The following is a 19,033-nucleotide window of genomic DNA, read 5'->3' on the forward strand; positions in this document are numbered from 1 at the left end:
CAGATAATAAATATTTTAAATTTAAATTCTTTAAAATATTTTGTATAAATGATATGTAATAAAAAAGATTTAAAATGAAATTTAATGAAGTGAGAGAGTTTTTTACTGCACAACTCGAATAGTTTAATTGGCACTGTTTGGTAGCACGCAATGGCTGCGACAAAAGTGACCCTCTTTTTCGTTTTTTCCTTCTTCTCTCTCTCAATAATGTTTTATTTTCGATAAAATCACAGATTTGATATTTAAGAAATTAGTAAAATATTAATCCTATCAATAATACTTGGAATGGATACTCATAGAAATCTACAATACAGAGAATTTGGATTTGAATGTAGAAGGAGACATCATTTCTATTTTAAGTTTTTAACTATTAACTTTCTTAACATTTTTTAAAGAGAAAATGTGTATATTTTTTTTATAGCATAAAAGATGAATTTTTTATTGTCAAAAATGAAAAATATATATATAAAAGTATATATAAAAATAATGTTTATAGCATTTTTCTTTTTTCAAATTGGATTGGAAAGACTAATCAATTAGCGGAATGAAAACATAGAATTAATCAAAATCAGTTTACTCAAAAAGTAAATGTGTTTGTAGTTTGTACATTGTTGTGTTTGAATACATTCAAGAATTAAGAGCAAAATTGTACTAGTTTCACTTTGGATGAGGGGAGTAATATATTACCGTTCATGAATCTCTGAAATGTTGAAATTCATTGTTCTCTAAGTTGATGATTTTTACGGTCTCCGATTCAATTATGTGAAAGATGGAGGGTGAGCTGCAAAAAAATTTCGGTGATCAAGTCAAAAAGAGTTTAAAAAGTGGGATTAACAAATGTGTGTGTAACATATCTGGGAGGCTCCTCTATCTATATATTTGGTTATTTATCTTATCTTTCAAGTAGTTAAGAGATTTGGGGTTTTCAAATCCAAAAATCAATTTAGATTGCACTGAGCTGGCAGAAATTGAAGGCCTTCAGTATGGAGCTAGTCAGCTAGGGGCTCCAGATCGTTGTACAAATGGACCAATAGACTTGGAGGTTAGGTCCACAACAATTACTTAATTCATTCCTTAATAATAGCCCTTTTTTCCTTTCAGATACATTTAAAATTGAAAATTACATCTAAATACCACTCCCCGAATCAAATAGAGTTAGAAGTGAGTGAAGTCAGCTTATGAGCCAGCTCGAGTTCGATTCGTTAATAGTTCGATAAGTTGAATTCGTGAGCTAGTGAGCCATGCTTGACTAGGGCTAGCAATGGGTAGGGTAGGGTAGGGTTTGGACTCTACCCTAACCTTACCCGTGGGTTGAAAATTTTATTAAAACTCTACCCTATCCTACCTACAGATCTCTCAACCCTAACCCTACCTGTACCCTAAAATTCTAAACCCTACTCTACCCTACCTATCCGCAGAAATATCAAATTTTTTCAAAGTAAATATAAAATTCAATCATTTCAAATTTTATACATATTAATAAGGGTTAAGTATTTTTTTCATCCTTAAGGTCTTAGGTCAAAATCAAAATAGTCCCCGACCTTTTTTCTTATTAAAATCATCCTCAACGTTTAAAAACGCTTTAAAATCATCCTTTTTAAAATTTTTAGACTAAAATACCCTTCATCATCATCTCTCCTCTTCACCCTCCTCACTCCACCGTTCCTCAGCCTTCCTGCTCCATTCTCTTCATCCAAATCTTCAACAACTCTTCACCCAAATCTTCAACAACAACAATACCAATTATTATTTTTTTAATTAAAAAAAACAAACAAAAAAACTAACCTAGAATCAACAACAACACCACCAACATTCAAATTCAGATTCAAAAATCCAACAACAACAACAACACCACATTCAAATTCAAAAATTCATCAACAACAATACCACCACATTCAAATTCAAGACAAAAAATTTCAAAAATCCAATCTTTCAAACTCAAAAAGAGAGAACGCAGATTTTAGGAATAAATCGAAATCCACCATGGCGAGTGGTGACCCATGCGCTGCCGCCTTCTTGAACGACTCCGTGCCTTTTCTAGATTCTGCTTCACCCGTAGGTTTCCGTGCTTGAACTTCTTTCCCATTGGAGTAGCATCATCGCCTCCCTCAGCGGCCGCAACACCTACCACCACGATCGGCACACTACCGACGCCACCTTCAGCAAAATTAACAAAAATTTCATATCAAACAACATGAGTAGAGATCTGGAAAGAGAGGAAGAGAGGAAGAACTAGCTACATGAATAGATCTGAAAAGAGATGAGCTCCAGGAAGTAGAACAGAGAAACAGAGAAGCAGAACAGGAAGCAGAACAGAAAGCAGCATAGATGAACGTCAATAACGAAGGAGAACGTCAGCAACGACGCCCTTTCTCGCTGGCGGCGTCTTCTTCTTCCTCTTCTCTTCTTTTTCCTCTTCGTTTTCCACCCTTCCCTCTCTTCTTTTCTTCATGGCTTGCACTCCCTCCTCTCTATGTTGTTGAAGGAAAAAGAACAGATGAGGGTAAATGATGGATGGAGGGCATTTTTGTCCAAAAATTTGAGAAAGGACGATTTTTTAACGTTTTATAACGTTGAGGATGATTTTAATAAGAAAAAAAGGTGGGGACGATTTTGATTTTGGCCCAAGACCTTGGGGACGAAAATAGTACTTAACCCTATTAATAACATAAAAAATAAAAAAACTAATGCTCTAAACTACTAAATTAACTAATTAGTTTTAGTGGTTATTCACTTATTATAAGTCATTACTTAAGGGAGGTTGTGGGTTCAACTTTTACTTCCTTCACTATATATCTAATTTTTATAAAATATGTGTTATATATGAGGTGCAGGTAGGGTAGGGTAGGGTACACCCTAAACCCGTACCCTACCCTATCCGCAGCGGGTCGGATAGCCTACCCTATCCGAACGGGTTGGACACCCGCGAGTAGGGTATAAATTGCCAGCCCTATGCTTGAGTTTGGAATTGAGCTTATAAATTAAATGAATCGAGTTTGAGTTTGGATAAGTTTAGGTCATTAACTCGTGAGCTGACTCAATTATATAGACACACACACATCTTATATGCATTTAATTTATATTTTTAATATTATATATATACATATGAAATAGAAGTGTATATAAGTCGAGCCGTGAGCCGAACTTAATTTTCGTGAGTCGAGCTTGAGTTTGGTCTAGCTCGATTCAACTCGGCTCACTCCTAGTCCTAGAATCAAATACGCCTCCAAGGAATCTGATTCACAAATCACCCACTTGCAACCAACTTCCCAAGTTAGTATAAGACCTTGCCATAATACCAACAGCTCACAACAATTTATAAGTCAAGGTGGAATAGCACTGGAACAACCAAGAAGCCATCTTCCTCTCTCGTCTCTCAAAGCGCATCCAAGACTAGCCAACTGCGTATCCTGAATTAAGCTTCCATTACAGTTAACCTTGATGCAATTGCTAGAAGGAGAGATCTACACATATTTGCACTCTAAAATGAAGTTTGTAGATTGGGTGTTCCTTAAAAAAACCAACTCATTATTTAGACTTCTAATTAATATTGTTACCTACATGTCAGACCAAGGTTCGCTAGGATTGAACGTGTCTTGACATCTATGTCTCTAAATCCACCAAATTCCTACCGCTAAAAGTTCTTCTCTGCCCTTCAAACTCTACTTGAGCCAAAAAAAAAATCTACAGCACTATAGTTTACGATATAAGATAGACCAAAATTATGCTAAATAGCCTTTACTTTATCACAATTACAGAAACAATGCAAGGTAGTTTTAGGATGATTCCCGCAGCACTAACCGAAGCTCAGTGGGAATCATGCAGGGATTGCCTCAGCAACAACCTAATCTTCTTCGGAATAAACATCTTACACAGTCAATTCCAGTTATCATTCTCATTCCAGTGGTATTTCTCTTAGCTAACCAATGGTATTCACTTTTTGTGGTGTAATCGACAGAAGAGGAAAGATTCCAAAACTAACTTGAAACGTCATGACAATGGCCAGGGATAGACAAATTTTCTAAAAACAGTTTGACATTTGAGAAGAGAAAAATATAGCTTGCTAAAATTCTAACTTCTATTATGTATCACATTACCAATCGAAAAACAAATATCAGTTATATGTACATCAAGAATGACATCCGCCAGATTATCAAAAGGGGTCCACGTTTCAAACTATAACAATTGATGCAAGTTTCCACAACACCACACAAAACCATCTTTTAAGTGGTTATAAGCATTCATCACACACTCTTGTAAACCTGAAATGCTCCATTCGTATTTTTCCAATCTTTGGTAGCAGAAAAATATTTCTTGATTAAGAGTTCTGTCCAAAGCTTGTCTTTGTTATGGAAAAGTTGTCAAACAAGCTTTTCGAGAAGAACTACGTTAACACGTTGCGAATCACGGACTCCCAAACCTCCAAATTTTTTAGGAGTTACAATCTTCTCCCACTTCACAAGAGCTAGGCCCCTCTTGTCTACCTGACCCTTCCAAAAGATCTGATTTAACTAAACACAGTCTACCCGTATTGTTGAGAAGACGTTCTTTTCTTTTTTTGGTTTCTCACGGTATCACCCAATTTGATAGGTCAAGGACTAATCCGTCGTAGATCTGATCTCCATTTAAGGGTCTGCCGCTGGCCAATGAATTGCTGCATGCACAAGGCGGAATTCGAAATACTTGCTTAAACGGACGAGTAAACTGATTATTCGACCAATATGTGAACTTTTTCAATTACCTCTTGAGCTATTCTTTTTGTCGTTCTCTCATGGCCAATATTGACCCAAATACTTGTCCAAATTTTGAGTAAGTTGAATATGAGAGACTTCCTAACACCTTTTTTCTTTTTTAGAAATATTGTTAGAGCAGAAAGACTTAGACAAATTAACTTTCAATTTTGAAGTTTTGGTAAACAGATTAAGGACATAAATATCAGCGGTCTCTAAAAATACTACACCTTAGCTATTAAAAATCATGATCAGAAAAACGGTGTTTAGTTCATTTGTATTAAAATTGAGATTAACCGGGTCTAATTCAATTTCAAAAACTAATTTATAGATTAAAGGATGTATCATATTTATAAATTCTGTAGAGATTTTATCTTTAATTAATATGGGACTTGTAAAACATTGTCTTCACGCACAAGAATGATTATTTGTAAGTAAGTAACTCAACAACATTAAATTAAATAGAATCTAAAAAAGCTAACTCCTTAGTTGAAAGATACTCACACTTGTAAATTCTAGAAAAATCTTATCCTTACTAGATACAGTATATGCAATAATTTGTACCTATTTGACCAAACTCAATTAATCTTTTCCCAAATCTTATAAACTCTTACTAGTGAAATTCATTCATCATGGGAATCCAAAGAGATTATATTTTTATGAATAAAACTCAAAATACCAGAGTCAATCGAATGTTAAATTTTATGAATGAATCAATTTAAAATGATATGTTGGGAGTTCACAAATATTTATTTGTTTTCTATTTAAAAAATGATTGAAATGAAAATAATTATGACTAAAAAACGAAGATAATAGTTCTCAAACGTACTTGTATTTTATTTATTATATTGTGCAATAATGATTAACTATTGGTGAAGAATCATATGTAATTATTTTCATGTGATGTTAATAGTTAAAAATTATTAGATAATTTAATACGTTTAACTAAATTATTATCTAATAATTTTTAACTCTCATTATTTGTTATATATTTTAGACTGTTACTCAATTCCATCATATGCTTAAATCGGCAAGACAGTAAGTGGGAAATGCAATGCAAATTTCCTCTCACAAATTGGTTCATGATAAATTTTGTGAAAAGCAAAAGGAAAGGAAATAGCGACAAAATTTTAAGATCACGTAATTTGCCATGGTTTCATAAGGACAAAGAGTCTCTCATCTCACATAGATTGCACAAAGAAACAAACGAGTGATATGACACACTGACACCCCTTTGTTATTTATTTACCGTTATTTCACTAATTAACATATTTGTTTCAATATCATCATAAACCTCTAAACAGACTAGCAAGGCAAGAAATATTACATCAAGGTTAGGGACAAATAATAGAGGAGAAGAAAGGCTTCAAAAGTAGTTGAGAGCAAAAGTGTGGCCTACAACTACATGGGTTTTGACGTTAACGTTACGTATCTATCTTTCATAACTATTTCCTTCATTTTTGTTTAATTTCATGTTTAACACATTTGCTTACTAGTAAGATTAGGAAGTATAATAAAGATAAGAGTAAACTACTATTTCTACCCACGAAAGTTGAACACGCTGATACTATCTATATAAAAAAGAAATTATTATTTGTACCCATAAAACATGAGTTTTTTGTAACAAAATTATCCAAACACTAAAAAATCACGTAAAATTCCCAAATTACTTTTATCATCATCTGCATCATCCACCCCTCCTTCTCTCCTTTCCTGTCTTGCCCTCGCCTGAGCTAAACTCTGAATTCAAATGCACCACCATCTCATTTCCTTTATCACTACCATCACCACCACCACTACTATACCTCCATCATCATCTTCTTCACATAAAGCAACAACAACAACAACAACAATAGAAAAAGCAAAGAGAAAAAACGGTTCTTCCTCCCTCATTGAACAGCGTCGACGACGATGGTGGCAGTGACACCCACCGGCGCCGTCGCCCTCTCCTCCTTCTCCGATCTCTTGCGCGCTCTCTTCTTTCCAGGCCAACGACAACGACAGCGACGGACTCAATCAATGGCGGCGACAGACGTGACGAAGCCGGCAGCAGCAGGGCGCGACAACGGCGACAGCTCCTCCTTCCTTGGTTCTGGCTCGCAACTCCTCTTCGGACTCCCTCAACAACAGCGACGATGATGCAGCGAGTCCCCACGTTGCCAGTGTGGTCTCCCTCCCCCTCCTCTTCTCTTCTTCTTCCTTGGGTGGGAGTGTGTGTGTAATGTCTCCATGTGTGAGTTTTGGAGGGAAAGGGAGTGATGGCTGGGTGAAGAGGACTAGGGTTAAAAAGGTGGCTGGATGAAGAGGGTAGTGGTGGGATTTGAGATTAGAAAGAGAAAGGGGGGTGGTGGTGTTGAAATTAGAAAGGAAAAAGGGGTGGTGACTGGGTGAAGAGGGTTAGGGTTAGAAAGGTAATTGGGTGAATGGGTGGTGTGGTGGTGATAAGGGTAATTTAGAAATTTTAGGTAATTTTTTAATATTTAGATAATTTTGTTGTGCGAAATCCATATTTCATTGGTACAAATGGTAATTTTTTTTTTTTATGGATAAATATGTCAGTATTTTCAACTTTCGTAGATAAAAATGATAATTTACTCTAAAGATAAAAATATACCAGATAAAAATTACTCTAACCAATTAAATAAGTCTAACTTTAACTTCAAAAATGAGCATAAAAAATAATAGTTACCTCTTTCATAATCATAAAGGCTACTCAACTTGGAGCATGAATTTTGATAGTTTAATTATAAACTTGTGCATGATGTGAGAATAAGTAAAAAATAGATTTTTTTAATTTTTATTTTTTTCTATAATACTGTATAAGAAATTAAATAGATTTAATTCCAAAAGCCGTAGTTTAGGAGGTACGGACTACCCCACATAGAAAGGATTATAAAGGATTTGTATACAATGTATTACTTTATAATTACAATCTGACAAATAATTATAAATGACAATTGACGTGTACATAAAAGCATAATATCAATTTAGGTGCACTTATATTATTTCTCATCCGTCTATATTGTTAACATATTCCTTATGGTGAATCCATTCAGGTGCGTAGAATTAGTTCTTGGAGGGTAAAATTGATTCTAGTTGTGTAATATCATATTTGAATTGCACAGCATAGAATTGATTCAATGAAAATCACCTTTCTATCAAAAACCAATTATGATAGGATTAATTCTACCTAGAATCAACTTTACAAACAGTCAAAACACTAACAAAATTGATGTCAAGATTAATTACAAATGACTATATATATAATTTGTATATAACAAACTTATGTTTTCTGTATATTTTAATGATTGTCTGATAGTATATTTCCTATTATAAATATAAACATAAATAAGCAAATGGAAGAATAGATGGTAATGCACCTGCGTGACACAGCAAACACACAAAATTGAAATATATGATTAAAGGATCAGATTGGACGTTGAAAACAATCAACAATGTATAGAAAATATTCTGAGTAATCCAAAACTTTGGTCTGATGATTAACTAGTTGCCATAAACAAAAATCAAGTTTCTTCAAACATAACATCGTAAATCAATAATCTAAAACAGCTGGTTTTGCAGCTAAGCGTCAAAGCTCTTCAGCGGTACTGCAAAAACAGAGACAATCAGCATAAAGTTAATGAACTAGTGATATAGAGAAAAATTCACTTTGGATTAATTAACTATATTCAAATGTTTCATACCTTAATGAATCCGATTTCCTTGGCATTGCTACGGAAGCACTGCCTGCAGCACATGAGGCCATACTTCCTGATTAATCCATGTGGGTTTCCACACACGCGACTGCAAGGAGAGAACAGGAACGAACAATCACTATCCGCCATAATTGGCAAAAACAAAATGCATAAGTAAAATACTATATAAAAACTTCAGTTCAATCAGCGACAATTTTGAGAATATCTAGAATATAATAGTCTAGAATTCATGTGTTGATTCCATATTGAAAGAAAAACTAAAACTACACCAGAAGGGGTAGGCCTCATACAAGCTAAAAAGTTCCCTCTACTAGGCTGGACAGCCGTACAACGTAAATAATAGCTCACAAATGATTTCATATAATGGGGCGCTAGCAAGTTTAGTTTCGAGAAGGGAGGGAAGGAAAGGGAACGGCTGAAGTGAGGTTTATGATTCAGAACCTTCCCTACCCTCTCTTCCCCTCTAAAACACCAAGTCACATACAGATCCTACAAGGGGAAGGCTACGAGTATTCACAGAACAGGACAACCAAATGAAAAGAAAGCAAAGCTAACATCTAAATTGAACCAAATGCAAGCAATATTCTCTAGAGATGTGAAAGTCATGTAGGGGTCAATACAAGTACTAGAGACTAGAGAGTGATTCGACAACGTTATTACATAAGGCACATCGAAGCGTGGAAAATAGAGAAGGCCAACCATGTAGCAATGATCCAACCATCTTATGATTCATCAAAGGAGGAGAATCTTTGCAGAGGAATGTCTCTATAGATATAAACTGTGGGAAAGCTTTACACTTTTGAAATTTTGTTGGCTATTCCAAGCTTAAGTATTGAGGATCTCTCGTCCTCCATGCTCTGTCTTATCTTTCTTCTTGTGCATAATATTTCTTCTTTTATCACAAAAAATGGCATGACCGATTGACAAAAAATCTCCTCCCACTTTTCACTCCCATAAGAAAAAAAAATCTTAATAAGGAAAGAAAAATCTTTACTAGCACCACACCATAGGATTGACAAAAAAAAATTTCAAACAAATGGTTAAAATTTAAAATTAATGGGAACAGAGATAAGGCTCAGTAATATACCAAGTGCGAGAACCAGGCCCGTAGTTCTTTGGGTGAGAGTTCCAAATGTTGGTGTGTCCCATGATGTTTCCGCTAGACCAAATTCAAATGCACAAAATCTCAAGCTGCAAATACCAATTTACAAAGAAAACAAGCATCACACAAACATATCCATCGAAAAATCTTGATCAATATGAGCACGACAGAAGATACAAAATATCATAAGCATTGACGAAACAATTGTTAATGAGCTAATCATTCATTAACCTAACGCTTCAAATCAGAAGTTTCATAATTCAGCTAAGCGATTGAGTTGAAACTTCAAGTTATAATATAATCGAAGGTCACAACGAGAATAATGTAGCTATTATAAAAGGAACCTAAATAGTAAATACAAAGCATGACATACAATACATTCAATTCAATTCAAAGAATAAGTTTATTGAAATTGGGAATTGAGAAATTAAGATTAAGATTAATGGTAATGATTCCATTCAAGAAGTAGTGCGAAAGATTAGAAATCATAAATCTTCCAATATCATTCACTCACACACAAAAATTGCAGAGAAAGTCTTAAAAAAGAGAACTTTGATTTTAAACGCCGAATAGTTGAGAAGAAATAAGGATGAATCAAAATCGTACCTCAGAAGAAGACGATGGAAGCGCCTGCCTTAGAGTGTGAGTGAAAACCCTAGTATTAGGCGCCGTGAGTTAACATGCATATATACACTTTCATTCTCTCATAAAACATAGGAAAAACTCAATCTTTTTTTTTTGTGGTGACTAGGAAAAACTCAATCTAATTTAATTTAATTTGACTACATAATAATCTATGTGCCTTTTCTATCTCTCTATGCTTCTATCCTATTATATAAAAATGAGTTTTTTGCACTTGTTAAATATAACTAGTGTATGAACCCGTGCTCAGCACGAAAAAATTTATAAAAGTTAAAAAAAAATTTTATATACTTCAATATTTAAAATAAAAATACAAAATAATTATTATTTTAAAAAATTTATAAAATTATTATCAAAATCAAAGTTTAACTTAAAAAAAGTGAGTAATAATTATTTTATATTTTTTAAAGTAAAATAATTATACACTGATACAGAATTTAAAATAAAATTAAAATATTTACATCAGAATATTATTTTTTCAAAAACTTCTCTATAAACAACATTGATGGTTGAATTTGCAGACATTCCTACGTGATTCATAAGTAAAATTTTTAAACCTCTCTTACTCTTAATTCTTGAAAGTGCCACATATAATTGGCCATGTGTAAAAACTGGTTTGGACAAGTACAATCCAACATGAGATAAAGTTTGTCCCTGAAACTTATTAATTGTCATGGCAAACGATACTATTATGGGAAACTATCTTCGTTGGAATCTAACTGGGACAATTTCATTTGTTGGTACCATATTCATTCTTGGAATCAAAGCAATATGACCAACATTGTTACCCATTAAGACTTCACATTCTATGACATGATTTCCAAACTTCCTAACTTGTAGCCTTGTACCATTACAAAGACCACTGGATTGGTCAATATTCCTCAGTAACATCACTGGAACACCAACCTTGAGTATTAATTTATGTGGAGGCAAACCAGAACAATTTATGCTATTCAATAATTCAGAATCATAGAGATCTAGTTGACTCTCCATATTCCCTTCATCCATACAAATGGAATCCGAACTAAGATATAATTTTTTTTCCTCTAGGAATGATAGCTATCAGATGGTTGTTGACCTCTTGAACGATGTCTAGTGTGGGACAGTGGGAGTCAGTATAAGAATAATAATATTTTAGTTACTATATAGACTAAGAACATCATTGTAACAATTTAAATTGGAAATTATTTGACACAAATCTTAGAAGTGTTGTATGGACCAGTAGACAAACTCAATAGTTCCGAATTTTCATGCGACAAAAGGCCCTACAAAACAATTGATTCAATAAAAAGACATCATCAAAATCTGGTTGATCTGTTTTTGCAATACCGAAACAAAAGACAAAGTTATTAGCCAGAAGGGGTTATAGGGTCAGGATTGTATTTATCCAGGAAAGCAGAGACCAAAGAATTCTCATTAGTCATTCTTAACACATGAATCACATATGGTTCATAAGAGTTCAGATTCCTCATCTTGAGTTGCACTTTGAAGATGAACTTAATATCCCTAAACATATCAATGTCTTTGGGACAGAAATTTTTCTCAACACCCTTCACATTTAGCGAAAAAAAGTTCATTCATGCTCTCATAAATAATAAAAATTAAGATATAGTTCAAAACAAATAACACAAAAAAATTAATATGACATCAAACCTTAGTCACACAAGACACTGCCTAAGGTCATTGGCAGAAACTCCAAGAAAATTTGCAGCTTCTCCATCGAACAAAACAAAAGAGGCAGCATCGGTGTGGTCTATCACCCTTATGTGGATGATGTACCTATTATTCACCAAAAAATTTACAATTCAAGAACAATATACTACATAAATTATATAAATAGTCAGACTGTCTATACTATGTTATTATTGAATTGGACGCAAATAATTTTTTAATGGCTTATCCAAAAGTCTCCATCCCACACGAGAGAATAGTTTAAAATAATTCTTATTATATATAATTCATAAAAAAAATGTTATAAAAAAGTGAATTAGTCCTTACATTAATGTCTCTTAATATATATATATTTATATTGATAATAAATAAATAAATATTTATTTAATGTAAAACATTCTCATGTAATTTAATTCGCACTGAAACTATATAACATGATTCTAATAATATTTCAAACAGTAAATTATAAGTAACAATTATTCAATTATAGCTTACCAAAATAAAAATAATTCTATTACGTAAATTCATATATAAATTGAAATTGTTGAAAAAGTATACATAAGTAATCGAAATATATACAATGTACAATGAAAAACTATCAATTAAAATAATAATTACTTAATAGTGTCTAAGCAAAAAATTGTTAATTTTAAAAAAAATTAAACAATCCACCGCATTGAACATAAAAATGAACAGAACATAAAAGTAAAATGCATCTCTCCTTTGTAACATACAGATATGTGAATCCCAATATTCACAATATTTTACCGTTAGAAAATAAATCTATTCTAATAAAAATATGATAATAAAATGACACAATTAAATTATAACCCCGGTAACTAATTAATTTATTACATATGATTATTAAATGAAAACATAAATGAGAATAGTTTAACAGCACATCACAATCCCAAACAGCACGACCCACAAAAAAATACTATGTACACTTTAATATACCTATCCACCTCTAAATGACAATGAAACCGTTTTATTTGGTTAATTATGTTTAACTCTTGCTATATGTTATGCTTTGAAAGAGATGGTTAACCTTATTTAAAATCAATTATCTTTAACCTATTAGGCTAACTGAATCACGAATGATAGAACTCATTATACCATTATTTTCTTAGACAATGAGTATGTAGTGTGTGAATGTTAAAGAAGTATCGTGAGTCATACCTTAGCACATAGAACCCATAGTCTTTAATGCAATTGGAATAGAAATATCTTTTCTCAAGTTCCTTTAAGCCACAACGACACTTCTTACATCCTTTGTACCACCAACCAAACTCGGTCTCAACTTCTTTAATCGTCCCGACAGTAACAGATACAGCATCATAAAATCGATGGATGCAAGGGTACAACACAACAATTGAGATTATGATCCAACAAACATTAGAATTAATAATTGAAAAAAAGGAAGACTAATAAAGAAAGAATTTTACCTGATTATGCTCCTTTATCTCAACAATTGTTTTGTAAACTGACAGATGCAAAAAATCGTTCTCAACTGAAATAGGTTGATCACAGACCAGCGGCATTATGCCTTGTCCGTCAACATGATCCAATTTGTTCACCCTTGCATTTTTAAATAAGAATTTATGAAATTTGCTAATAGTTAACTAATCAAAAGCCTTGTATAAATATTTTGCTGGCCACACTACTGATCTATACACTGTACCTTGCAAAAAAAAATCCTTGGCAACTGAAAACTCAACATTGATAAACAGTTTCAAATTGTAGTTTATGTTGGAAACACCCATAACCCCTACAAAAAAGACATAACAAATTAAAGAAAATATCAGAAGCATATGATGACACAAAACATGCATTCAAATACCAGTAAAATAAATAAACCACTATAAAATTTCATCTTGCCCATTTGGAAAATAACCACATAGATAAGACACGGGTGTTTATCCAGATATTTGAGCAAATCAAAAGCAAAAGACTGTCACAACGTTATCCTTAATTTCTGTCCACCCCTATAAGAAATAGCAATGCTTGTAGAGTAAAGAGAGGCACAAAATTCTAAAATAAGATTTTAAAACAAAAGCTACTATCAAAAAGATATTAAGCATTACTCAAGATCATCAAGTTCTATGGTGATATAACTTGACGGCTTTTCGTCCCGTGTGAACTCGACCAAGTTACCTTTAGAGGCAAGCTGACCTATCATATCTACAAAATAAAGGCACGAATCTTTTCATTAATTTTTAAAGTATTATTTAATTGTTATAGGATATTATAAGGATAATACATAAAATTATATAAATTTTTTTATTAAACAAAATTTAAATAAAACAATATTTAATTGAGTTAGAAATTATATTATTTCTTAATATAAAATTATAGGAAGGGAATAATTGTTATAGGAAGGGAATAATAAAAAAATTAATCCTTAATATAATTTCTTAATGAAACAAATTTTAAAAATAAGACATGCTCCGTCACAATATATTATATTATATTATGTAAAAATTTTCAATCAATTCAAAAGATACAAAGTTAACATTCACGGCAAAAGCCCAAAATAAAGCCAAACTCTTTTCCATGGGTAATAACTAATTTCTTACGGGTTAGACCCTATAAACTTTTGAGGTGTATATTTGGTCAGAAGATAAAAAGAAAAGCAAATTTTACTTAAATAAATTTCACGAAAATTATATGAATCTATAATACTTGAGACTTGAGAGGAATAGCAACAACCATTACTTGAATCCATATCTGTCCACTATATGCTCATAATAAAAAAGACAGCAAATGGTGCAAAATAATATATAAGATTAAAAAATTAGACCTCAAAGAATTAAACAACACATTTATTATAGATTAATCTAACAAAGTACTTACCAACTAAATAACCATCTTCTTTAGACTTTGTGTGAATTGTTTTGAACGGAACAAAATTAAATCCGTTCAATGGAACTGAAGAATTTTATACCGGACGCACAATCGTATCCCTCTTGAAGTGGATTCTAAATTCGTGTCTAGTAGACTTGAACTTGATGGTATTCAAAGCAACTCCAAAATTAGTGACCACGTACACGTTGCCCTCAGCGAGTAGGCCCTCGAAGATAGGAACAAATATGTCTTTAACAGTGCATTGAATTGTATTTCCCTGAATGTATTAATTTTATAGAGTCATAGATAAATGAGGTTTATTGCTGAGTCATTACCAAAATAAATCTCACATGCAAAGTGAAGATTTTACCTCTTTATCAAGGACAACCATCTCTACAGGTGCCTTCATCCCAGATTTTGCAAAGTGAGAAACGATTCAAAGTCTAATGACACGTACTTTAAGCTGTCACACCTTATACACTGGACCAGCATTGATACACTTGATGAGATCATACCTAAAAATCAAGGACCTCATATTTAGTGAAAAATTAAAAAAAAATATATTGTGAAACAATCCACATGGCACATAAACTCACTTAGCTGCCATTACTACCTGCCACTACAAAATTACTCAAATATTATGAATTTCAATCTAGATAAAGAGTAAGAGTGGTGATCACCTATGCTATACTTATAGAGAGTCACAACACTTTTCAGTCCCAGTATTAGTAAGGATTGCAATAATCTTTATGTTTCTATCAAAATCCAACTAAAAAACACGGAAAATTTTTGGACTATTCAGGATTAAAGAATCTGAATCATATCAATAAAATAATTATCAAAATTAGGATAGAAATTAACGGCCAACATTTATTGTGTTCTATTTACATCGCAAACTGGAGTTTAATTTTGAAAAATCAAAATAAGAAGCAATATATGCTGAAGAGGTAATCACTATATTTACATACACTAATTAGGTACTGTAAATCACAAGAAGTTTCGAAAAGGCATGAAATTATTTTATTTTTGTATGTTGTCAAATTATTCTATATCATAGATACTGGCATTTCAAGAGGTACAGAATAAAAAGGGTATGAGAATAAAATTTGATATATAGCACCAATTTTTTGTTTCTTAATCTGATATAATTCCTAAAAGGTTTGTTAATAGTACCTTCAATATAACCAAAGATTGTGTTGATCGCAGCAAGCCATTTATCTCTTTCACCTTGCATCCGTTCTATAAGCATTCTCCTTTTATGATCCTCAGTCAATTGCTTTATGCGCTTGACCTTCAGCCTCTGCTATTGCTTTAACTACAATAGTAGATAATTCTATCTCAGCACGCTCTCTCTTAGTCTGATGCTGCGGTGGCTGCGGGCTCGCGATTTGGGGAGCTAAGGTAAGGTTCTTCTTTCAATATCAAAATTTCACGTCAATTTCAGAGAGGAGAAGTGAGGAGTGTGGGAGTGGGATTAGGTTACGGGTTACGGGCTTAAGTCATTGGGGATTCATTTTTTTTTTAAAGTCAAAACAGCACCGTTTGGAGGAGTTATTACTTATTAACAAACCAAAAACCCTTTAAAAAAGTGGCCAGTTCTAACAGTTCATCGATTAACTACAGATTTGACCGATTTTGTAATCAATTTTTTGTCAGACGGTTTACTCATAACATCTTTTAAGCCATTTTTAAATTTTATAAAATTAATTATAATAATTACAAAAAGTGTTTATAATAAAAAATTTTAAAATTTTATAAAAAATAATATTTAAAATTGTTAGTAAAATCTTAGTTGTACTCTGTTTTAATAAATAATTATAATAATATTAGTATTTTATATAACAACCCATAATAAATAATTATAATGATATTAGTATTTTATACAACAACCCATACAAAAAAAAATTAAAATTTCATACAATATTTTTTCGTTCATTTTTAATAGCTCATAAATACAAAAAAAATATTATACAGAATTTAAATTATTTTTGTATTAATTATTATATACAATACCCATATCATTATAATTATTCAGAAGTTGCATGTAATTCGAACCTTATGAATTTAATTTACTACATATTTACCTAAATCGAATTTATTCAATTTAATTTATATAGATATGTAAATTTGATTTATTTAAATTAATTTATTTTTATATGTGGTATGATTTGATTAAAAGAGCAATAATTTATGCTGCTTGGTAGATTCTTCTATAATTTTATCTAGTATCAATAAAATTTCACTATCAGTGGTTAAAAAAAATTAAAATCTAAAACGATGGTTAAAAATAAATAAAGAGGATAGATTTAATTCTTCTATAATTGTATGCGTTTTTTTTCTGATTTACATTTTTATCACAATTCACAAGTTGTATATTTTATAAATTAATGTTAATTCATATGTAGTATATAAATAAATTTAATTAGAATAAATAAAAATTTATTTATTTTATTTTAGACTTTATAAATGAAAAAACTAATTAACTAATATAACAAAGATTGAAAATATTTATGTTTTTCAATAAATGTTTTATAACAATTTTGGATGAATAAACATTTTTTTTTCTGGTTACATAAACCTTTTTTTTATGTGCACATGATTCATTATATTTTTCTTGGTATTTGTTTTTGTCCATCGTGAATATCATTGTCACGGGGCATTGAGTTTTATTTTTTTAACCATTTTTGTGATTTTAACTTATTGGCCCATGTTTCCACCAAAAATATCCTAATACAAAAAATAAACACATGCAACAACCTAACCCAAAAAAAGATAATAGTAATAATAATAAACCTGGGCCAGTCAAATACTCAAATATGATCATCTATTCTATTGGATCTGATCAATTTAAATAAATTCTCTCATATTTTGTCCGAAATATGGGGTTAGATGTGAAGAAAATTTGTTCTTGATTTGTTGGATTGGAAGATACGATAAACAATTAAAAAACTATTCTCTCAATTTTTGTCTTTTGATATTGTATCAATTAAAATGAAAGGTAAAAATACGTTGTTTTAATTTTTCCATGTATTTTCTCAAAGAATAAATACGCAAGTTAACACCCAAAAAAATTTACATTAGATCACTAATTCTTTATATAAATTTTTATTTTTTAAAAATTATCCCGTAAGATAAATTAGTCTCTCTGTCATTGAGGGAGACTATATGTCTTATAATTTTTTTTTTAAATTTAATTGTTCTATAATAAAATTTATTAGAGACCTATTTGTCTAATACATATTAAATTTTGATTAAAAGTAGAAATAATTTTCAAAGACTTATATTTAAAATAATAAAAATTTATTGGACCAAAATATTTTATCTAAAATTCATTAGTGGGTTTAATTTGAGTGTTTACTATTTTTAAAATGCCTACAATTGAAACAAAAAAATGAAACGAAAGGTAAAAAAATGATAAAAGAGTGTGTAATGGTAGTGAAAAATATAAGAAAAGAGAAGCGATAGAACAAACAAAAACAACAAATACATTAAAAAAAATCTAGGAATTATAAACAACAAAAAATTTTAGGAGTTTGAAACTATCAGAATCCAAAAAGGAAAAAAAAACCATAAATGTGTGGAAGTGATAGAGTTTGGATAGAAAATTGCACAAAAATAAACATGATTAACGTTGGAAAATTTGGAAGACTAATTTAATCGAATGAAAATTTAAATGACTAATTTAATTAACAGATAAAATTTTAAAAAATTATTTTCACTATTTACTTATTATATAATTTTAACTTGTGTAATATATTGTGCCTATTTACTTGTTATATAATTTTAAGTTTTATAATAGATTGTGCCAATGTTATACATGAAAAAGAAGAAGAAAATTTACAACAAAACAAGTTCCAACAAAACAACATATTGAAAATTGTTTGTGAAAAACAAATTAAAGTTAATTAATCGTAAACAATAATAATCATCATCCATGAAAACCTTTTTATCTTTTGCCAATTTGAAGTCACGAGAAACTTACACACATGATCATATAAATGGATATGCATTATCAATTGAACTGTGGAAGACAAAAGTTTATGGTTGAAACTAAAAAGGTAAAAAATAATGTATGTTATCCACCATTTATATACAACCAATTATGAGAACACAATTATATAAGCATGATATATATCCTTATGAGTGGTGCTAGCCATCTTCACCACACAACTTTCTTCAAAAAATCTCTAAAAGTAAGTAGAATAATGAAGCACTTCTTATTAGCTACTCATTTATATTTCGATAATACTAAATAAATATTAATCGAACATAAATAACTAAATATATAATAATTTAAATAAATAATATATTCCATGAAAAATAATAAG

General features: G+C 31.1%; 1 protein-coding gene and 1 long non-coding RNA gene across 2 annotated transcripts; both read right to left on the reverse strand.

Annotated features, from left to right (window-relative positions):
- LOC107616859 lies at positions 1,791 to 2,518 on the reverse strand. The gene is made up of 2 exons (XR_001614671.2): positions 2,241 to 2,518; positions 1,791 to 2,157 (listed from the first exon to the last, which is right to left on the reverse strand). It is a non-coding gene; the product is annotated as an uncharacterized LOC107616859 (long non-coding RNA).
- LOC107619666 (40S ribosomal protein S29) lies at positions 8,116 to 10,306 on the reverse strand. Its single transcript, XM_016321960.2, has 4 exons — positions 10,155 to 10,306; positions 9,534 to 9,637; positions 8,435 to 8,534; positions 8,116 to 8,338 (listed from the first exon to the last, which is right to left on the reverse strand). The coding sequence occupies exons 2-4, from the start codon at positions 9,593 to 9,595 to the stop codon at positions 8,330 to 8,332; spliced, it is 171 nt and encodes a 56-aa protein (XP_016177446.1). The 5' UTR covers positions 9,596 to 9,637; positions 10,155 to 10,306; the 3' UTR covers positions 8,116 to 8,329.

This window comes from Arachis ipaensis, chromosome B09, assembly GCF_000816755.2.
Source record: "Arachis ipaensis cultivar K30076 chromosome B09, Araip1.1, whole genome shotgun sequence".
Classification (NCBI taxonomy): domain Eukaryota; kingdom Viridiplantae; phylum Streptophyta; class Magnoliopsida; order Fabales; family Fabaceae; genus Arachis; species Arachis ipaensis.

Excerpts from the sequence above, each read along its gene's own strand:
- LOC107619666 (XM_016321960.2), bottom strand. The coding sequence starts at position 9,595 with ATGGGACACACCAACATTTGGAACTCTCACCCAAAGAACTACGGGCCT. Across the intron at positions 8,535-9,533 it reads GGGCCTGGTTCTCGCACTTG|TCGCGTGTGTGGAAACCCAC; the intron begins GTATATTACTGA and ends CTCTCCTTGCAG.